At 43.6% G+C, this 23881-nt stretch overlaps 1 protein-coding gene across 1 annotated transcript in view; it reads right to left on the bottom strand.

Moving 5' to 3' along the window:
• scap (SREBF chaperone) overlaps positions 1-23881 on the bottom strand; it is a 261047-nt gene that overhangs the window by 63501 nt on the left and 173665 nt on the right. The window contains exons 11-13 of the mRNA XM_070895010.1: positions 21177-21275; positions 18912-19154; positions 5876-6321 (exon numbers count right to left, since the gene is read on the bottom strand). Coding sequence (XP_070751111.1) covers positions 5876-6321; positions 18912-19154; positions 21177-21275 — 788 coding nt within the window. The remainder of the gene's footprint in view (positions 1-5875; positions 6322-18911; positions 19155-21176; positions 21276-23881) is intronic.

Raw genomic sequence — 23881 nt, 5'->3', positions numbered from 1 at the left:
TATGTCAGTCCTGCCATCCCGGGAATCAGTCTGGTGAACCTTCGCTGCACTCGCTCAATAGCAAGAACATCCTTTCTCAGATTAGGAGACCAAAATTGAACACAATATTCCAGGTGATGCCTCACCAAGGCCCTGTACAGCTGCAGCAAGACCTCCCTGTTCCTATACTCAAATCCCCTAGCTATGAAGGCCAACATGCTATTTGCCTTCTTCACTGCCTGCTGCACCTGCATGCCAACTTTCAATGATTGATGTACCATGATACCCAGGTCTCGTTGCACCTCCCCTTTTCCTAATCTGCCGCCATTCAGATAATATTGTGCCTTCATGTTTTTGCCACCAAAGTGGATAACCTCACATTTATCTACATTATACTACATCTGCCATGCATTTGCCCACCCACCTAACCTGTCCAAGTCACCCTGCAGCCTCTTAGCATCCTCCTCACATCTCACACTGCCACTCAGCTTAGTGTCATCTGCAAACTTGGAGATATTACTTTCAATTCCTTCATCTAAATCATTAATGTATACTGTAAATAGCTGGGGTCTCAGCACTGAGCCCTGCGGCACCCCACTAGTCACTGCCTGCCATTCTGAAAAGGACCAGTTTATCCCGACTCTCTGCTTCCTGTCTGCCAACCAGTTCTCTATCCACGTCAATACATTACCCCCGATACCATGTGCTTTAATTTTGCACACCAATCTCTTGTGTGGGATCTTGTCAAAAGCCTTTTGAAAGTCCAAGTACACCACATCCACTGGTTCTCCCTTGTCCACTCTACTAGTTACATCATCAAAAAATTCTAGATTTGTCAAGCATGATTTCCCTTTCATAAATCCGTGCTGACTTGGATCGATCCTGTCACTGCTTTCCAAATGCACTGCTATTTCATCTTTAATAACTGATTCCAACATTTTCCCCACTACTGACGTCAGGCTAATCGGTCTATAATTCCCCGTTTTCTCTCTCCCTCCTTTCTTAAAAAGTGGTGTTACATTAGCTACCCTCCAATCCATAGGAACTGATCCAGAGTCGATAGAATGTTGGAAAATGATCACCAATGCATCCATTATTTCTAGGACCACTTCCTTAAGTACTCTGGGATGCAGAACATCAGGCCCTGGGGATTTATCGGCCTTCAATACCATCAATTTCCCTAACACAATTTCCTGACTAATAAGGATTTCCTTCAGTTGACCCCCCCCCCCCTTGGGGACAATAACGGTATGTTCAATCGGATGAGTCGATCATAGACAGCCCAGGCAGAAAGGGGCTGTCTGGGTTGCCTCCTTCCTTTCTCCTCCGCTGCTCGCTGTATGCCTGGTGGTGTTCCCTCATGATGACGAGGTTGTGGAGCATGCAGCAGACTACAAAGAATCTTGAGACACACTCTGGCAAGTACTGCAGGGCTCCTGCAGAGCGGTCCAGGCAGCGGATTTCATGTAGTAGCATGGTTTTCACTGAATGCATGCTGCCAATGTGAGAGTGGATTGAGCAGCGCAGTCATGAGCCAGGTGGTCAGCGGATAGCTCTTGTCGTCCAGTAGCTACCCTCTGGTTTGTCATGGTGGCTCAAATGCTGATGGTACAGTGGACATGCCGCAGAATGAAGGCAGCATAACTGCTGCAAGGAAATGGAGCATTAACCTGCATGATGCGCTGAGTATGGTCGCACACCAGCTGGCCATTGTGGGAGTAGAATCCCTTCTGATTGAAGTACATCTATGAATTATGATGCGGCGCCCACAAAGCGACATGTGTGCAGTCAATGGCACCATGCGCCGTGGCAAAGCCTGCTATTCTGGCAAAGCCATGTGCTCACTCTACCGGCTTCTCTCTGGAAAGAGAGAATGAAATGTATTCGGCTTTGTTTGCATACTGAACCTCACTCACCTCCTGAATACAGGAGTGGATGGTGAACTGGGAGATGTTACAGATGTCGCCTGCTCCAACCATGAACGAGCCTGATGCAAAGAGGTTCAAGGCCACCATCACTTTACTGCCACTGGCAATGCCGTCCTCGTCCTGGACTGAGGCTACAGTTCTGCCTGCAGAAGGTGGCAGATTTCAGTGAGCACCTCCTTAGCAAGTCGGAGACATCGCACATATTGTTCCTCGCTGCAGCTGAGATAGGAGAATTTCTAACTGAAGACCCTGGGTGGATATACCTCCTGCTGAGAGTCCTTCTCCCCCTCCCCCTCCTGCCTCTTCTAGCAGCTTGTACTGCTCTGTGTTGCCTCTGCTCATTCTCTCTGTCAGCTGCAGGCCAAGGGAGATACAAACTACTGCACCCATGTATAGGAGCAACTGGTCTGAGCAGACCTCTTGCAAGTCAGTACCAGGTCCTTAAGCACATGCCACACCACTCCGTGTAGATTTTAGGCAATTTAAAGTCTAGAAAGCATGAAAAGACTTCTACAAACTCAGCAACAGCTAGTAGAAATTAATAAGCAATTAATTTGTAATAAGGTGATGATCCATTTAAATAGTGCTAATGGTGGTGGGGGTGGGGGCTTTCCTGCTGCTGTGCAAGATTGAGAGGGCCTTAGTTCTAGCGTTGAGGTCAAGCATGACAGTGCTGGCATCAAATCAGCATTACGCGCTGATTGATGTCACGATCTGCATACTTTGCATACTTATGGCAGACACACCTAGCGCCAAACACTAATGGCCTCACCAAAATGGAGATTACAGAGATTGGGAGTGGCGAGGTCATGGAGGGATTTGAAAATAAGAATGAGAATTTTGAAATTGAGGCATTGCTTAACCGGAAGTCAATGTAGGTCAGCAAGCACAGGGGTGATGGGTGAGCGGGATTTGGTGCAAGTTGGGACACGGGCAGCCGAGTTTTGGATCACTGCTAGTTTATGTAGGGTAGAATGTGGAGGCCAGCCAGGAGTGCGTTGGAATAGTCAAGTCTCGAGGTAACAAAGGCATGGATGAGGGCTTCAGCAGCAGATGAACTGAGACAAGAGCGGAGACGGGTGATGTTGTGGAGGTGGAAATAGACGGTCTTAGTTATGCTGCGGATATGTGGTCGAAAGCTCATTTCTGAGTCAATTATGACACCAAGGGCTAGAAATTCGGTTTTCAGCAAACAGCATTTTTTCGCCAAAATTACCGTTTTTGCTTCGCTATCATCCCGATATTTAGGCCTTAATTTGCGCAGCGGTAAAAATTGGCGTTGCATGAGGATTCGCAGGGCAAACCGCGAATTTCGGCAACTTTAGTCCAAGGTCGATAGCACTGCGAGTTGGGCCTTGGGAGGGGGGGAAAAACAAAAAAAATTGGAGAAAACAAAATTCACAAAGCATTCACACACCCTTACCTACGAAATCGCTGAAAAAGAATTAAAAAATAAAAACTTTAACTTACCTTTTTTGTAGGGTCTTCATACTTACCGGTGCTAGCAGGCCTGCAAGTAGATTTTTCCCTGTCGGTAGTCTGGGTGCGGAGAGAGCCACATTTCAGGCGAAAACGCTATTTTGGGTCTTACACGGTGGCGCTCCTCTCCCCAAGTGGTCCGTGGAAAGTGCCACCGCAAAACGTCACCGAATTTTCCGTCGACCGGTTTTTCGCCAAATATGGTGAAATATCGCCAAAAACCCCGGTCGCAAAATCGGCGAATTTCTAGCCCCAAGATTGCGAACAGCCCAGTTCAGCCTCAGACAGAAGTTGGGGAGAGGGATGGAGTCAGTGGCTAGGGAACAGAGTTTGTGGTGGGGACCGAAAACAATGGCTTCAGTCTTCCCAATATTCAATTGGAGAAAACTTCTACTCACCCAGAACTGGATGTCGGACAAGCAGTCTGACAATTGAGAGCCCGTGGCGGGATCGAGAGAAGCTGTATTGGGGTAGAGAAGGGTGTTATTAGCGTACATGTGGAAACTGACGCTGTGTTTTCAGTTGATGTCGCCAAGATGAGAAATAGGAGGTGACTAAGGATAGATCTTTGGGGGATACCAGAGGTAATGATGCGGGAGCTGGAAGAGAAGCCGTTGCAGGTGATTCTCTGGCTACGGCTAGATAGGTAAGAATGGAACCAGGCGAGTGCAGTCCCACCCAGAAGGATAGAATGGTCAACCGGGTCAAAGGCTGCAGACAAGTCAAGAAGGACGAGGAGGGATAGTTTGCCTTTGTCACAGTCACTTTGACTTTGACTTTTAATCCAACCCTTGGAACCCTATTAACATTCTGGTGAATCTGCACTGCACTCCTTCCAAGGCCAATATATCCTTTCTAAGGTGTGGTGCCCAGAACTGTACATAGTATTCCAGATGTGATCTAACCAGGGCTTTTTATAGCTGTAGCAAAAGTTCCTCCCCATTATATCCTAGCCCTCTAATTATAAAGGCTAACATTCCATTGGCCTTTTTGATTATTTTTTGTATCTGACTACTACATTTAGGTGATCTGTGTACATGGACCCCTAAATCTTTTTGGACCTCCACTATTTCTTGCTTTTCACCATTTAAATCACCTTGGATCTGTCCTTTTTTGGTCCAAAATTGATGACTTCACATTCACCTGCATGAAATCCATCTGCTACAGTTTTGCCCACTCACTTAATCTATCAATGTTTCTTTATAACTTTATGCCCCTGTCAACACTACTTACCACCAATCTTTGTGTCGAACTTAGCAAACTTGGCTATATAGCACTCTACTGTGTTATCCAAGTCATTAATAAATATTGTGAATAGTTGAGACCCAGCACAGACCCTTGTGGGACACTTGTCATTTCCTTCCAATTTGAGTACAAAACCATTATCTCTGCTCTCTGTCTTCTACCGCCTAACCAATCTCCTAAACAGGTCAATAATTAGCCTTCAATTCCATGAGCTTTAATTTTAGCTAACAGTCTCATGTGGAATGATGCCACGAGTCGGAAACTATTGTTATGAGGAAGCATCGAGATACTAGATCTATTTCCACTGAAATAGAGAAGGCAAAGAGGAAATTTAATCCAGGTTTTTAAAATTATTAAGGGTTTTGATAACATATAGGGAAAGACTATTTACTCTGTTTGGGGAGTTAGCAATGAAGGGTTATCAGTTTAAAATTGCCTGTAATAAAGTGATCAGAAAGATTAAGAGGAATTATACTATGCAAAAGTAGTCTTGGAGAGAGTGCAGAGAATGTTTACCAGAATGGTACCAGGGATGAAGGGAATTCAGTTATATGGAGAGACTAGAGAAGCTGGGATTGTTCTCCTTAGAGCAGACAAGGTTAAGGGGAGATTAATAGAAGCGTTAAAAATGTTGGGGTTTGGATGGAGTAGACAGAGAGAAACTATTTCCACGGGCAGAAGCATCTGTAACCAGAGGACACAGATTTATGAGATTGGCCAAAAATCTAGGGGCAAATGAGAATTTTTTTTAAAGTTCCAAGATGTTACGATCTCGAATACACTACCTAAAAAGATGGTGGAAGCAGATTTAATAGTATCTTTCCAAATGGAATCGGATATATACTTGAAAAGGAAACATTTGCGGTGCTATGGGGAAAATGACAGGGGTGTGGGATATGTCTTTCAATGAGCCGACACAGACATGACATGCCGATTGGCATCCTCTGTGCTGTGTGATTCTATGAATGACTTGCCACAGGGAGAAGCTGAGTCAGAGACTACTGCATCTTTTAAGGGAAACTGGATAACTATTTGGAGCAGAGGAAGATACACGGCTATGGGGAGATCATGTGGCTATGGTGAGAGCTGATAAACACGATGGGTGAAACGGCCTTTTTTGCTGCAAATTTCTATAGTTCTTTTGAACAGTTGTATTAGTCGTCCAGTTTTGTTTGAAAATGCTTCAGTTACACTCTACATAGACAGCCATACTAGCACATAAAGACAGCTTCAGAATTACTTACTTCCTTGCCAAGGTGTTATTGTAGTAACTGAAGAGAGTTGGCCAATGTCGGAATGATAGCTTCCGCCACATTTCCTCATCTTGAGCTCCCCATGTGATCTCCATTTTGAAATCATTTTCTGGGAGACTGGCCTCACTACGGACTTGTGGCTTTCCATCATCAATAATATTTTCAGGAGAGAGCAAAGGTAAGGCATCAAGAGGATTTGGATTCTTGTTCTGATCTGTGCCATGTGACTGATTCTCCAGTGGTGGGGTTACATCTGAAGGGAAACCAGGCAAACTGTTCTTAGTATCTCCCCTTTGGAAAACTCCTGGTGGCACTGCAATGGGTGCTAAGCCACTCTCTCCCAGCGGGCTCTGCTCAGTCACTTGTGCTGTTAAAAATGTTCGGAGGCCAGCGGGATCAGTGTAAACCAGGATCCCAATCCATATGACTGTCCCCACCTCAAAAAAAAAAAGTAATTAGATTTAGGTGTTGTCAAGTCCATCACAGTAATTTATTTATGTCATAAAAACAACTTGCATTTATATAGCATATCTCAAAGATACATCACAAAGTACTTAAAACACAATTAAATAGCGTGACTAAGTACGCAAATGTGGGAGCCGTTTTAAGCACAACAGGATCTCACAAACAGCAATGAAGTGAATAGTTAGTTAATTCTTTGGTTGAGGTGGAATTCTGAACAGGAGAAAAGCAGAACTACCTGCTCTCTCCGAATTGAGCAACAGGGTCTTTAACTCCAATGTGAATCACCGAAATAAGCAGATGTCTCATCCAAAGGTCAGCTCCTCCAATAAAGCAGCAGCTTTAATTATAAGCTCATCCTTGGGGCTGGAACCCTCAACTTTGTGACACTGAAGCAAAAGTTTGACCAAATTGGTATACATTAGCAAAATATAATAGGGCAGAATCCATTTGTGTAATGGAATACTTGTGTATATGTTACTATGATTGTGCACTGCTTCATCAAGATGAACACTGCTGCGCTTCTGCTACATTTTATTTCTTCTTGCATAACATTCAACAAGGAGCCGACATTTTTTTCTTCCCAAATATTTTTTTTTAAGTTCACTTATTTGTCCTCAATTTCTCTCTATAATTCCCACATGAGCCAACTGTAACCACACAGAATATTTAACCAAAAGTACAGCATGGGCTCAATAAAAGGGAACTTTCACAATTGCAATTAATGTAATTTCTGGTAAGTAGAAGCTGTAAATAGTGAAATTTAGGTTAACATTTTAATTCAAATCTGGAACTTTAAAACTGTAGTTAACAGAAACAGCCTGCCAGTGGCAGTTAACTGTTAGTCAGCTGCTCAAAACTGCCACCAGCCTCATGGTCTACAGAGCGGTAGTAATACCTGCCCTCCTGTATGGCTCAGAGACATGGACCATGTACAGTAGACACCTCAAGTCGCTGGAGAAATATCACCAACGATGTCTCCGCAAGATCCTACAAATCACCTGGGAGGACAGGCGCACCAACAGCAGCGTCCTCATTCAGGCTAACATCCCCAGCATTGAAGCACTGACCACACTCGATCAGCTCCGCTGGGCAGGCCACATAGTTCGCTTGCCAGACACGAGACTCCCAAAGCAAGTGCTCTACTCGGAGCTCCTTCATGGCAAATGAACCAAAGGTGGGCAGCGGAAACACTACGAGGACACCCTCAAAGCCCCACTGACACCTGGGAGTTCCTAGCCCAAGACCATCCTAAGTGGAGGAAGTGCATCCGAGAGAGCACTGAGCATCTCGAGTCTCTACGCCGAGAGCACACAGAAAACAAGCACAGACAGCGGAAAGAGCATGCGGTAAACCAGTCCCACCCACCCCTTCCCTCACCGACTATCTGTCCCACTTGTGACAGAGTCTGTGACTCTCGTATTGGACTGTTCAGCCACCAAAGAACTCACTTCAGGAGTGGAAGCAAGTCTTCCTCGATTCCGAGGGACTGTCTATGATGATGATATTTTTCTTGAATAGGTGCTAGTTACTGTGAGCAGGGAGCTGAGACAGCACTTGTAACTTTGGTGGGGCTGCTAATGTGTAAAAGTAAAAATGTCTACAGATCACAGAGTGGGATTAAATGGAGTGCACTTGAACAGAGTGTTTTATTTGGGAATTTGGAAAGAGTGGGAATTCGGGGAAGGACATAATTGGAGGTGGTATCAGTGGCAGCGGAACCTTTGACGATTTCCAAACAAAACAAGGAGTAAGGTCACCAAAACAAGGAGATTGGGAGACCACTTTGTGGAACACCTCCGTTCAGTCCGTAAGCCTGACCCCAAGCTTCCGGTCACTTGCCACTTTAATTTCCCGCTCCACTCCCACTCCGACATCTCCGTCCTCGGCCTCCTACACTGCTCCAATGAAGCTCAATGCAAGCTCAAAGAACAGCACTTCATCTTTCGTTTAGACACTTTACAGCCTTCTGGACTCAACATCGAGTTCAACAATTTCAGACCATAACCTCTGCCCAAATTTTGCTCCCTTTCCTCCTTTTTTTAATCCCCCCCCCCCCCCCCCTCCGATTTTATGTAATTTTTTTCTGTTTCCCATGGCAGCTGGTAATTATTCCACCATTCACACCCTATCTAGACTAATCTTTTTCTAACTTCTGCCATTACCATCTCAAGTCGGCCCACCATCCCTTTTATCTCTCTAATCTCTCCTGTCTTCCACCCTATCACACACCTTCCCTTTTGTTCTTTCCTCCCTTCCCCCTTTCAGTGTTCCTTAAGAATCTGTTCATTTCGAACATTCGTCAGTTCTGACGAAAGGTCATCGACCTGAAACGTTAACTCTGTTTCTCTCTCCCCAGATGCTGCCTGTGCCTGACCCACTGAGATTTCCAGCACTTTTTGTTTTTATTTCAGATTCCAGCATCTGCAATATTTTACTTTTGTATTGTTGAAGGAGTAAAGACACAGAACAGCAGGTAGGTGAATGGTTGGTGAGTATTACGTGTTTTTTCCTCTATCCTAGGACAGTAGTTTAAATAGGTGCGGTAAACTATAAAGTATTGTATTAAATTTTAGCTTAAATAGTTAAACTAATTAATATAACTATAAATAATCATTGAATAAAGACTTTAACTAAATAAATAAAATAAGGCTAGACTAAGATATGACAGAGCAGGTTGTATGTCGCGACAGCAGTATGTGGGAATTTGTGGACAGCGAGACTGTCCCGAGCAAACACGTCTACAGGAGATGTTCTCCATCTCAAATCTCTCCGGCTGGGAATCATTGAGATTGCGTGCGAGTTGGAGACACTCTGACACATAATTCAGGGGGAGGAATTTCTGGCAGTTTTATCCAGAATACAGTCACACCCCAGAGGAAAGCACAGGTTCAGGAAAGGGAGGTTGTGACCGTGCGGGAGCCAAGTAGCGGGAATTTAGAAGAGGTTGAGGAGGTCGTCCCACAGACACTGGTCCTGTCCAACAGTGATGCACTGGTAATGTAGTAGATATAATTTATCTAGATTTTCAAAAGGCCTTCGATAAGGTACCCCATAATAGACTGATGAACAAGGACAGAGAATCAGGGGACACTTAGCAGAATGGATAGGTAGTTCCATAAGGATCAGTGATGGGACCACAGTTGTTCACAATTTATATTAACAATTTAGACTTTGGAATCAAAAACAGAATTTCTAAATTTGTGGATGACACCAAATTGGAGGGGGGCGGGGGGTTAGTCAATACTGCAGAATACTGTGATCTCCTTATCGAAGGAAGGATATACTTGCCTTGGAGGTGGTACAACGGAGGTTCACTAGACTGATTCCTGGGATGAGAGGGCTGTCTTATGATGAGAGATTGTGTAAAATGGGCCTATACTCTCTGGAGTTTAGAAGAATGAGAAGCGATCTCATTGAAACGTGAAAGATTCTGATAGGGATTGACAGGGTAGATGCCGAGAGGTTGTTTCCCCTGGCTGGAGTGTCTAGAACTAGGGGTTACAGTCTCAGGATAAGGAGAAGGCCATTTAATACAGAGATGAGGAGGAATTTCTTCACTCAGAGGGTTGTGAATCTTTGGAATTCTCTGTCCCAGAGGACTGTGGATGCTGAGTCTCTGAATATATTCAAGGCTGAGATAGATAGATTTTTGGGGAATCAAAAGAGGTTGGGTGGGAAAGTAGAGTTGAGGTCAATGATCAGCCATGATCTTATTGAATGGCGGAGCAGGCTTGATGGGCTATAGGGCATCCTCCTGCTCCTATTTATTATGTTCTTAAGACTGCAACAAGTTACAGGAGGACATTAACAAACTTGCAGAATGGGCATATAATTGGCAAATAAAATTCACCACACAATTAAATATGAGTATTACACTGATGTAGGAAGAATAGGGAGGTCACTGATTACTTGGCGGGTGTGAGTCTAGGTGAGGTAGAGGAACAAAGGGATCTCGGTGTACAAATACCACAAATCACTAAAAGTTACAACAGGTAAGCAAGGCCGTAAAAAAACCAATCCCTGCACTAGGGTTTATTTCTTGAGGTATTGAATGAAAAGTAGGGAAGTTATGCTAAACCTGTATTGAACCTTGGTTAGACCTTGGTCGCCATATAATAAAAAGGATATAGAGGCACTTAAGAGGGTGCAGAGAAGATTTACAAGGATGATACCAGAAATGCGAGGGTATACATATCAGAAAACATCTTGAAAAAATGCTGAGGGGTGACCTAATAGAGGTCTTTAAAATTATGAAAGGCTTTGATGGAGTGGATACAGAGAGAGTGTTTCCCCTTTGGGGGAAGAGCATAATTAGAGGCCATCAATATAAGATAGTCACCAAGAAATCCAATAGGGAATTCAGCAGAAACATCTTTACCCAAAGAGCGGTGAGAATGTGGAACTCGCTGCCACAGGGAGTGGTTGAAGTGAATAGTACAGATGCATTTAAGGGGAGGCTAGACAAGCATATGAGGAAGAAGGGAGTAAAGGGTAATGCTGTTAGATTTAGATGAGGAAAGACAGGAGGAGGCTCGAGTGGAGAATAAACGCCGGCATGGGGTGGTTAGGCCGAATGACCTGTTTCAGTGCGTATATCCTATATAATCCTATGTTCTAATCACTTGACAGGAGCAGGGCCAGCTGACGAGAGGGACATTTGATGTAAAGTCAAATATAAATAAGCCATTAGGAATAATATAGACCAATTGCATTTACTTTGTGCCTTGGCGTCAAGCCAATAATCACAAAATTTCTCAATGAATATGGAATTATTCCTTTTTCCACTAAGTCAGAATACAGCACAGCAAGTGGCAGCCTATTTAATAGACAATATCATCAATAACTATTCCTTAAATTGTATTTAGAAAGAAGCATGGAAGGAATATAGAAGGGAGGGAAGAAGGAAAGAAAAAGAAAGCTGTATTTGAATATCATGTCTCTAGATGTCCCAGAGCTCTTGAAGTACATTTAATTCGATTTTTTTAAAGTTTACCAATTATTATTATCTAAGTAAATCTGGCAGCTAAATTATGTATAGCAAGGGCCCACAACAGAAAATTAAATGAATGACAAGGTTTCATTTGATTAACTGCTTATTCAGCTTACAATTGTGTATTCTAGCCTTCCCCTGGTTTCATACTAAAAAGAAACCTTCCAAATTCACTTAAATATTGCTTAAGATTGAAGAACTTTTAGTTTAGTTTGGTAGATTAGCAATGGTAAATCTTTAAATATGAGATGGATAAAGTACAAAATAGATATATTGTTATAAAATAAAAAGGGTGCACATCAAAGAATAGATTTCTGTGGATAAATAGATTAAACTAAATCAAAACTTACAAAGGAGGCATATGATAAAATTTAAGCTAATAATTCTAAAAATAATGATGAGGATCAGGGAAAGTGCAGTGGGGAGGTGAAAAGGAGACTAGAAGGTCTAAAAGGGAATATCAAAAAGGCTAGCAGAAATTATTTTTTTTAAAGAAAGCTTTTCTAAGTTTATATAAGATAAAGGAATAATTAGATAATTAGAGCTGGTACAACTGCTAGTAGGACTGGGGGTCAAATTTTGGCCTGAGTTGCTACTATTTTTTTGGAGCAACTAGTTTAGAATGGAGTATCTTAGAAATTGCAATTCTCGGCCTTTAGTTTGCTCCAGTTCTAGTGAGTTAGAACAATTTCATTTTAGAACAGATTTTTTTTTCAAAAGGGGGTGTGTCCAGCCACTTATGCCTGTTTTGCAAGTTTAGGCAGTGAAAACTTACTCCAAACGAACTTAGAATGGAGTAAGTGTAGATTTTTGTTCGCTCACAAAACCTTGCCTACATTTGGAAATCAGGCGTATGGAACGAAAGATGGGAGGGGCTATAAAAAATTATTTCTATTCACCTACTGGGGGGGGGGGGGGGAGAAAGAGAAGATGATGGGGAGGGCGGGGGAAGAGAAGATGATGGGGGAGGGCGGAGGAGAGGAAGATGGGGGAGGGGGGGAGAAGAGAGGAAGATGGGGGGATGGAGACGAGAGGAAGATGGGGGAGGGCGGAGGAGAGGAAGATGGGGGAGGGCGGAGGAGAGAAAGATGGGGGAGGGCGGAGAAGAGAGGAAGATGGGGGAGGGCGGAGGAGAGGAAGATGGGGGAGGGCGGAGGAGAGGAAGATGGGGGGGGGGGGGGGGGGGGAAAGAGAGAACGACCAAGATGAAGTCAGGCCCAGGCGAGGACTTCGGGCGGGGCCCGCACGCAGGCGATGCCGGGCTGCCGCAGCCGCCAACTCTTCGGGCAAGGCCTGCCCCAGCGAGAGGCTGGGCCCCGCCGCCGAGGTGAGATGCGCAGGCCATTCGGCCGGGGATAGGGGCGACGTCCCTTCGGCCTGGGATAGGGTTGTCGCCCCGGAGACAGGATGTCGGCTGTTTTCGGCGCAGGGCTGTAGCTCCGTCTCCAGCAGCTCCTGCTGCGCAGCGCCGAGGTGGAATTGGGCCTAAAGCCATCTGAGAATCGCGAGGTAAGTATTCGACGAAATTTTTGTTCTATAAATTAAGCAGGCCTCTCCGATGTGCGCCGTTCCAGCGGGCGGCCGAAACTTGACCCCTGGGAGTCTAACTGTGAAGGATGAAGGTATGGCGGAGACATGAGTAACTTAGGAACAGGTGTAATTCCACCATTCAACGATATCATGGCAGGTCTGCGACCAAACTACTATACCCGCCTTTGGCCCATATCTCTCAAGAGCTTTGGTTAACAAAAAGCTATCAATCTCAGATTTAAAATTAACAATTGATCTATCATCAATTGCCATTTGCGGAAGAGAGTTTCAAACTTCTACCACCTTTTGTGTGTCGAAGTATTTCCTAATTTCACTCCTGAAAGGTCTGGCTCTAATTTTTAGACTATGCCCCTTAGTCTTAGACACCCCAATCAACAGAAATAGTTTCTCTCTATCTATCCTATTTGTTTCCCTTAATATCTTGAAAACTTCAATCAAATCACCCCTTAACCTTCTAAATTCCAGAGAATACAACCCTAATCTCCTCGTAATTTAACTCTTGGAGACCAACTATTATTCTGGTAAACTTATGCTGCACTTCCTCCAAGGACAATATATCATGCCTACGGTGTAGTACCCAGAACTGCTCAGAGTACTCCAGGTGTGATCTAACCAGGGCTTTGTATAGCTACATTATAACTTCTACCCCGTTGTATTCTAGTCCTCTAAATATAAAGGCCAGCATTCCATTAGCCATTTTGATTATTTTCTGAACCTGTTTGACATTTTAATGATCTATGTACCTGGACCCCTAAGTCTCCTTTGGACCTCCGCTGACAACACTGAGAAAGTACCCTGTTCTATCCTTTTTAGGTTTAATGTGGATGACCTCACCTTTGGTTCCATTGAAATCCATTTGCCACAGTATTCCCCATTCACTTAATCCATCAATATCCTTTTGTAATTTTATGCTTTCATCTACACTGCCTACAATGCATCTTTGTGTCATTGCCAAATTTGGATATGTAGCTTTCTCTCCCATCATCCAAGTCATTCATAAATATGGTGAAACGTTGAGGCCCCAATTGGGGGGTGCGGGGAAGAGGGCTCAGGGGGAAAATTACAATACAAATAGTACTTCAAAAACAAATGAAAGGGAAAAGAGTAGAGTAGCAGTCAGAAATTGTACTTAGGCACCACAGGTAAAGGAAAAACTAAACAATGTAAAGCAATTAAACCACGAGAGAGAAAAAAGAAACATGTGAATAAAGCATCAAAGCTGAAGGACAGGCTAGGGTGTGTGGCCCAAATAAGCGTTCTTTATACAAATGCACGGAGTATAATGAATAAATTGAATGAACTATAGGCACAAATTGAAATTGGAGGGTATGACATGATAGCCATTACTGAGACATGGCTGCAGGACAGTCAGGATTTGGAACTAAATATACCAGGTTACAGGCCTGGATTTTCGGTTGATTTGCGCCCCATTTAGCGCTTCGGCAGGGCGCAAAAATGATTTTTTTTTGAGGGCGTGAAACGAGGGACACAAGATTTTGGGCCAGGCGGAATTTTCGCCAATGGTTTTGCGGCATTGCTAAAACTTAGCATCCCGCAGCTGTTTTGACCATTTGGATGACGTGAATCATCGTACATTGCTGCGCTGACACCCCAAACAGAACTTTCAAGCATATCGCCCGATTTAGCGTCCACCCTGGAACCCGCCAAGAAAACCAGACGGACCCAGGGCGCACCATGCGCAAACGGCAGCATCTTGAAAATGGGGGAGAAAGTCGCACTTGTGAGTGATTAAAAGCATTAGAAACATAGAAACATAGAAAATAGGTGCAGGAGCAGGCCATTCGGCCCTTCGAGCCTGCACCACCATTCAATAAGATCATGGCTGATCATTCACCTCAGTACCCCTTTCCTGCTTTCTCTCCATACCCCTTGATCCCTTTAACCGTAAGGGCCATATCTAACTCCCTCTTGAATATATCCAATGAACTGGCATCAACAACTCTCTGTGGTAGGGAATTCCACAGGTTAACAACTCTCTCAGTGAAGAAGATTCTCCTCATCTCAGTCCCAAATGGCTTACCCTTTATCCTTAGACTGTGTCCCCTGGTTCTGGAATTTCCGAACATCGGGAACATTCTTCCCGCATCTAACCTGTCCAGTCCCGTCAGAATTTTATATGTTTCTATGAGATTTCCTCTCATCCTTCTAAACTCCAGTGAATACAGGCCCAGTCGATCCAGTGTCTCCTCATATGTCAGTCCTGCCATCCTGGAAATCAATCTGGTGAACCTTCGCTGCACTCCCTCAATAGCAAGAACGTCCTTCCTCAGATTAGGAGACCAAAACGGAACACAATATTCTAGATGAGGCCTCACCAAGGCCCTCTACAACTGCAGTCAGACTTCCCTGCTCCTATAATCAAATCCCCTAGCTATGAAAGCCAATATACCATTTGCCTTCTTCACTCCCTGCTGTACTTGCATGCCAACTTTCAATGACTGATGTACCATGACACCCAGGTCTCATTGCACCTCCCCTTTTCCTAATCTGTCACCATTCAGATAATATTCTGCCTTCGTGTTTTTGCCACCAAAGTGGGTAACCTCACATTTATCGAAATTATACTGCATCTGCCATGCATTTGCCCACTCACCTAACCTGTCCAAGTCACCCAGCAGCCTCTTAGCGTCCTCCTCACAGCTCACACCGCCAACCAGCTTAGTGTCATCTGCAAACTTGGAGATATTACACTCAATTCCTTCATCTAAATCATTAATATATATTGTAAATAGCTGGGGTCCCAGCACTGAGCCCTGCAGCATCCCACTAGTCACTGCCTGCCATTCTGAAAAGAACCCATTTATCCCGACTCTCTGGTTCTTGTCTGCCAACCAGTTCTCTATCCACGTCAATACCATGTGCTTTAATTTTGCACATCAATCTCTTGTGTGGGATCTTGTCAAAAGGCTTTTGAAAGTCCAAATACACCACATCCACTGGTTCTCCCTTGTCCACTCTATTATTTACATCCTCAAAAAATTCCAGAAGGTTTGTCAAGCATGATTTCCCTTTCATAAATCCATGCTGACTTGGACTGATCCTGCCACTGCTTTCCAAATGCACTGCTATTTCACCTTTAATAATTGATTCCAACATTTTCCCCATTACTGATGTCAGGCTAACCGGTCTATAATTACCCATTTTCTCTCTCCCTCCTTTTTAAAAAAGTGGTGTTACATTAGCTACCCTCCAGTCCATAGGAACTGATCCAGAGTCGATAGACTGTTGGAAAATGATCACCAATGCATCCACTATTTCTAGGATCACTTCCTTAAGTACTCTGGGATGCAGATTCTCAGGCCCTGGGGATTTATCAATCCCATTAATTTCCCTAACACAATTTCCTGCCTAATAAGGATTTCCTTCAGTTCCTCCTCTTGGGAGAAGAACGCTGCATTACTGCATACTTTTGATTGTGAAGTTTATGTGAGTTTCTAGTTTGTTTTAAAGGACATTTTAAAAGATTGTGGCCATGCTATGTCTGGAGCCAGAAATCATGGCTGCTATATTCATACGGCGTCGAGCTGGAAGACGGCTTATTTTCAACGTAATTGAAGACGTATGGGGAGGAGGCCTTACCCCCAACGAGTTTACAGGGAACATCGTTCATACCTCCAGCTCTCTGAGGCACAGTGTGTTAGAAGGTTGCGCTTCCATAAAGAGGCGTTCACAGAGATATGCCAGCTCATACAAGCAGACCTCCACAGCCTACCAGCGCCAACAGGACTGCACTGCCCGTTGAGGTGAAGGCGATTGTGGCACTTGCCTTCCACGCAGGATGGATTTCATAAACTTCCCAATGACCAAGCAGAGCCAAAGTGAGAGGGCTATAGGTTTTGGACGATTTTTTGGCTCTCTCAAGGTTCAGGGTGCACGTGACTGTACGCACATCATCCTGCGAGCACCTTTACCGAAACCGAAAGGGATTCCACTCCACGAGTACAGATCGTCTGCGACCATACTCAGTGCATCATGGCAGTCAATGCCCAATATCCAGGGAGCATCCATGATGCTTTCATCTTGCATGAGAGCAGTGTCTCATGCATGTTCCAGCGTCAACCACAAGGCATTTCATGTATTTATCCAATTCTCTTGAAAGTTACTATTGAATCTGTTTTGACTACCATTTCAGGCAGTGCATTCCAGATCATAACACACTGTGTAAAAAAAAAAATTACTCATCTCACCTCAGGCTCTTTCGCCAATTACCTTAAATCTGTGTCCCCTGGTTGCCGACCCTTCAGCCAGTGGAAACAGTTTTGCCTTCTCTATCAAAACCCATCATGATTTTGTATGCTAATATTTCAAGCAGATGTTGAATGCACGGTATTATTGCATGGATTGCTCTAGCAAAAAGCTGAGCACAGACATGGTGGGCAGAATGGCCTCCTTCTGTGCTGTAAAATGTTATGGTTGTTGTTACAGCTCGTTGATGTAACACCTGGTAATATCCTTATTGCTAGTCTTGTTTTTCTCCTAAATATGGTGACTAAGATGAGACAAAAGACCACAAGTCTCATAAAAACATAGGATATAGGAGCAGGAGTAGGCCATTTGGCCCTTTGAGCCTGCTCCGCCGTTTAATAAGATCATGGCTAATCTGATCTTAGGCTTAGCTCTACTTCCCTGCCTACTCCCCATAACCCCTCACTCCCTTATCGTTCAAATATTTGTCGACCTTAAATATATTCAATGACCCAGCCTTCACAGCTCTCTGGGACAGAGAATTCCACAGATTTATGACCCTCAGAGAAGAAATTCCTCCTCATCTCAGTTCTAAATGGGCGACCCCTTATTTTTAAACTATGTCCCCTAGTTCTAGATTCCCCCACAAGTGGAAACATCCTCTCTGCACCTACACTTCATCAATGCACTTCAATATTAATGTTACCTACTCAGGCTAATGCAATCTCTATGGATTGATTTATGTTAGTACAATATCAAAACACTAGCAGTAATTAAAGAGCAAGTTACAATTCTAAAAGATAAAAGTTGCGACAAAACTGATAATACAATGCGAAAATAGGAAATGAAATTTTCTGTAAACACACACCGAAGAGGAGAACATTAACTTTTTATAAAAGTTCTGTAGGATAATCAATGTCCAAGAGGATTTTGAAGTAGTGTCAAGAGGTACATAATATCTGTTCTCTTCAGCATTCGTTCTACCCTACAAAGGAGCTTTTATCTCTCAGTTTTAAGAAAACTTACATTTATATAGAGCCTTTCACTACCACCGGACATCTCAAAGTGCTTTTGGAGAATTTTTGGAGTGTAGTCACTGTTGTAATGTGGGAACTGCGGCAGCCAATTTACGCACAGCAAACTCCCACAAACAGCAATGTAATAATGACCAGATAAACTGTTTTTGTTATGATTGAGGGATAAATATTGGCCAGTACACCAGGGATAACTCCCCTGCTCTTCTTCAAAATAGTGCCATGGGATATTTTACGTCCACCTGATAGCAGACGGGGCTTCGGGTTAATGTTTCATCCGAAATCGGCAGCAGTGCAGCACTTCCTCAGCACTGCACTGCAGTATCAACCTAGATTTATGTGCTCAGGTCCATGGAGTGAGACTTGAACCCACAACCTTCTGACTCCAAGGAGAATGTGCTACCCACTGAGCCACAGCTGACACTGACAAGTCTTGAGAAATGGTCTTATAACTAAAATGTTAATCTGCCTTTGCTGTTTACAGATGTTGACTGACCTATTGTGTACTTCTAGCTTTTCTGCTTTTATTTTGAAGAGGTATACAATGAATAAAGTGCCAAATGACATATATCATACGTTTAATAAAGATGCTTATTAAAGTTTGCAGGGTCTTGAAGGAATATTTGAGTGAGGACCCCCAAAGGATTGTAAGCAAATGTAGCGCCTTTATGTTAAAAAATAAGAAATCTGACCCAAAATGTGACCTAGTCGGCCACATACTGAGCCTAACAAATTTGTACAGTTAATCATAAATGTGTATCAAATTCAATCCATTTCTCACCATAATGATTCTCTGTGCGAGTCGTGTTCTAGCCAGGAAATATACTACTCTCAATCTCTTTGGCAGCCGTAGGTTTCTAAAAGAAGAAGGCTGCAGGGAGATGGTGTAAGGAGCCGAAGGCCGCATCGTAGGCTGACGCTCATATCTCTGTTGCCTTGGAACTGACTTGGAGCGAGGCAGCCTCAGGTGGTCAGGGATTTCTTGCACAGCCTCTGCAGGAAGGCGCTTATTAAGGTCAGCAAGCTGGTAGGAAACAGAGAAGTCAGGAAAACTGCAACAATGAGTTAGAAATTAGCAGATGTAATGCTTTTTAAAATGTATATTCTTATGCTGTCTTCTCTCCACATAAGTTATCCTTGTAAACCAGTGACTGACTAAACATTTAAGTTGCATTTTAAGTAATATTTCACCATTTTTGATGCAAATCCTTGACTGCTACTGCCATTTTATTGACTTATCATTTGTTCATACACCAGCCAAGCTATTCTGGCCAAAATAAACTAACTATCGAATCCTCTACTTTCCCTATGTTCATCTGCTCTGGTTCCTCTTCGGCAATGTACCAACAGCAGCTGAAATCATATTGCCTACTCGCAGGCACCTGAAGATGCATCTCTAACACATCTATGTAGAGATAAGAGACAGTTTTGACCAGTGCAAGAAATAATTTAAAAGGGATAATGGAATGTTGGCCTTTATCTCAACAGGGCTCGAATACAAGTTATGTTACAGCTGTACAGAGCTCTGGTTAGACCCCATCTGGAGTACTGCATTCAGTTCTAGGCACTGCACTTCAGGAAAAATATATTGGCCTTGGAGGGTGTGCAGCGCAGAGTCACTAGAATGATACCAGGGCTAAAAGGATTAAATAATGACAGGTTGCAGCGACCAGGCTTGTATTCCTTTGAATTGAAGTATTTAAGATGATTAAGGGATTTGATATGGTAGATAACATTCACTCCCTGCACCACAGCTCACAGTGGCTGCAGTGTGTACCATCTACAAGATGCACTGCAGCAACTCGCCAAGGCTTTTTCGACAGCACCTCCCAAACTCGCGACCTCTACCATCTAGACGGACATGGGCAACAGGCGCATGGGAACCTGCAAGTTCCCCTCCAAGTTCCAAACCATCCTGACTGGAAATATATCGCCGTTCCTTCGTCGTCACAGGATCAAAATCCTGGAACTCCCTCCCTAACAATATTATAGGAATACCTTCACCAGCGGTTCAAGGCGGCGGCTCACCACCGCTTTTTCAAGGGCAATTAGGAATGGGCAATAAATGCTGGCCTTGCCAGCGAAGCCCACATCCCAGGAACGAATAAAAAAAGAGAGAAACTATTTCCTCTGCTGTGAGAGTCCAGAACAAGGAATTATACCTTTAGACTTAGAGACAGGATGTTTGGGGGTATTGTCAGAAAGCACCTCTACACACAAAAGGTAGTGAAAATCTGGAAATCTCGCCCTAAAAAGTTGTTGAGGCTAGGTCAATTAAAATTTTCAAAACTGTGATTGATAGATTTTTGTTAGGTAAAGGTAATAAGGGTAGATGGTTAAGATACAGATCACCCATGATTTAATTGAATGGCGGAAGAGGCTTGAAGGGATTAATGGCCTATTCTTGTTCCTATGTTTCTTGTTCAGGAGGGTGGCGAAGGTAGGTGCCACTTGGAAATTCCTCACAGTGATGCAGTTGAGATGAAGAATATAGGGAGAGTCAAAGACCAAGCCTGCATTCAGTCAATCCCCACAATGTGTACTCGTGACCTAACATCCTGCACCACAGGGGAACGTACAGAAAGGAAATTAAAACTATTAATTATATAATGCCTTTCAGAAATTACTCCAAATACTTCATATAGAATTAATTACTCAGAAGTACATTGACTTATGTGGGCAGACACGACAACCACTTTTCACACAGGGAGCAGCAATGAAAGAACAGCCAGTTCATTTGTTTATATGGTGGTGGTTGACGGAGGAATGTTGTCCAGGACACCAGGACAATTCCCTGTTCTTCATCAAATAGTGTTATTGGTACTTTGATACTCAGCTCAACCACAAAGGCACAACCTTAGTTTAACACCTCATCCGAAGGACAACATCTTTGACAATGCATCACTCCTTTTGGTACGGCACTGGAATGTCAACACTGATTAAGTCCTGAAGCCACAATCTTCTACCGTAGAGGCAATCTAAGCTGACATGCTATGACACCAGCGTGAAAATAAATTTGAACCCAAGTATGCCAGGGTCACCTTACCTCCATGCGGCGGATATCGATGGACAACACTGTTGTGAAGAAAAACATTTGCAGAAAGAAATCAGAAACGAGTCCAACCACAGCGAACAGGCAAAATTCCTGTTAAGAATTGGGTGGATGGGAAAGGGGCATATGGGGAAGATACACAGAACAAACAAGAAGGAAAAGTTTAATACATGGCACAGCTTTTAGACAATACATAAAATGATAAGACATGAACTAAGTTTAATTAGGAGAAGGAACGCAAACACATTAAGCAGTAAAGTCAAGGCAGAATATATTCTCAATAAGCTACTGTAATTACATTCTAATGGAACGATCCACACCCAAAGCCCAATGTCTTTACACGTTAACAAACCCACTGTTTATTTATAGCACTTTTTAATTTTTATCTTTGCAAATACGTAGTACTAGTTTAACTGGGCTTATTTTAGTTCTTGCCATTTAAAAAAATACTTTCTAAACCCAAAATAAGAGTCGGGATAAATGGGTAATTTTCCGGATGGCAAACAGTAACTAGTGGGGTGCCACAGGGATCGGTGCTAGGTCCTCAACTATTTACAATCTATATTAATGATTTGGATGAAGAGACCGAGTGTAATGTAGCCAAGTTTGCTGATGAGACAAAGATGGATGGGAAAGCAAATTGTGAGGAGGACACAAAAAATCTGCAAAGGGATATAGACAGGCTAAGTGAGTGGGCAACAATTAGGCAGATGGAGTATAAAGTGGGAAAATGTGAAGTTATCCACTTTGGCAGAAAAAATAGAAAAGGAAATTATAATTTAAATGGAGAAAAATGGCAAAGTGCTGCAGTACAGAGGGACCTGGGGGTCCTTGTGCATGTAACACAAAACGTTAGTATGCAGGTACAGCAAGTAATCAGGAAGGCAAATGGAATGTTTATCTTTATTACAAGGGGGATAGAGTATAATAGCAGAGAAGTCCTGCTACAACTGTACAGGGTATTGGTAAGGCCAGACCTAGAGTACTGCATACAGTTTTGGTCTCCGTATTTAAGGAAAGATATACTTGCATTGGAGGCTGTTCAGAGAAGATTCATTAGGTTGATTCCGGAGATGAGGGGGTTGACTTAGGAAGATAGGTTGAGCTTATACACATTGGAGTTCAGAAGAATGAGAGGTGATCTTATCGAAACATATAAAATAGTGAGAGGGCTTGACAAGATGGATGCAGAAAGGATATTTCCACTCATAGGGGAAACTAAAACCAGGGGACATAGTCTCAGAATAAGGGGCTGCCCATTTAAAACTGAGATTGAGGAGGAATTTCTGATGAGGAGAGTTGTAAATCTATGAAATTCTCTGCCCCAGAGAGCTGTGAAGGCTGGGTCTTTGAATATATTTAAGCCGGAGATAGACAGATTTTTGAGTGATGAGAGTAAAGGGTTTTGCGGGGCGACAGGGAAATGGAACTGAGTCATGGTCAGATCAGTCATGATCTTATTGGATGGTGGGGTAGGCTCGATAGGCTGAATGGCCTAATCCTGCTGCTACTTCTTAGGTTCTTATCAAACAGTTTGGAAATTAAATTTACTGGATCAGTTCTTTCAAATGGAAAACAAATCAACATCTCACAAAACATTTATGTCACAGCAATAGTACTAAGTTTATTGCCCCATCAACAACTGCATATAATTTAGCATCTTTTCATCCTATTTCCAATTATGCATTTCAAAGATCACAGACATCCTCTTTCAATTTCCAAAACCACTTCATCTGGTTTCCGCTCTCACGTCAAAACATCCTAAAATGTATTGCTTTAAAAGTTCCCTCTTTCCTAATTTTTCATACGTCTTTCTCGGCCTCTCTGTTCTCCTTTATAAAGCATTCTGAGTGTGACAAAAAATTATATCAGTCCGTAGAGAATTTTAAATTTATATTCTTTTTTGTTAGAAACAATATCCGAGAGGTTAAAAATGCAGTTACACAAAGAAGGGCATAACTATTTGTACTAACTATTTGGCTGCCGTGACCCTGATTAGCTCTCCATTATCACATGACCTATTGCTGATTGGTCCTCTTGGAGAATAAGCCACACCCTGAAGTTTCTCTGGAATGTGTAAATGGAACCGCCCAGCCCAAGTTCTCACTGACTTTGCAAATTGTAATTTGATCCATTCTGACTTCCGAAGTCACAGAGGGCAGATTTCGAACAACCCAGCAAAAGCCTCCCAAATTCCAGCCGAAGTCCCTTACCCCAGCGGAAGTGCTACCTCCCCCAGCCAAAGTCCCTTATCCAAGCGCAAATGCATGACCTAACCCGCCTTCCTCTCCCGCCACAGATGGGGCATTGTGTGCGGATTGATAACAGGTTTATTCGGTATGAAGTGAATCGTGAGTGTCGTGACTTCTGGATTTCATCCACTCCAACGATGTCCCTTGTAACACACGCACCGAGCTTTCCGAGAAATCGGATGTGGATGTAAAGGGGGTTGGAAGAACGTGATCTTCCCCGAGTTCCCTCTCTCCCCTCTGATCCCTCCCCCCCGTGTCTCTCTCTTTCCCTCCCCCCCCGCGTGGGGCTCAGGGCTCGGCGGGGGGGGGGGGGGAATCAGGGCTTAGTGGGGGAAGGCTCAGGGCTCAGTGACTTGCAGCTCGGCGAGATGCTCAGAGGCTTGCAGCTAAGTCGGGCAACGTGGTCAGAATCAACGTGGCCAATTGCGGGGCCCCACATCCGGTTCA

This window comes from Pristiophorus japonicus, chromosome 1 (genome assembly GCF_044704955.1).
Source record: "Pristiophorus japonicus isolate sPriJap1 chromosome 1, sPriJap1.hap1, whole genome shotgun sequence".
Lineage (NCBI taxonomy): Eukaryota > Metazoa > Chordata > Chondrichthyes > Pristiophoridae > Pristiophorus > Pristiophorus japonicus.
This window is presented reverse-complemented; position numbering and strand designations above follow the sequence as displayed.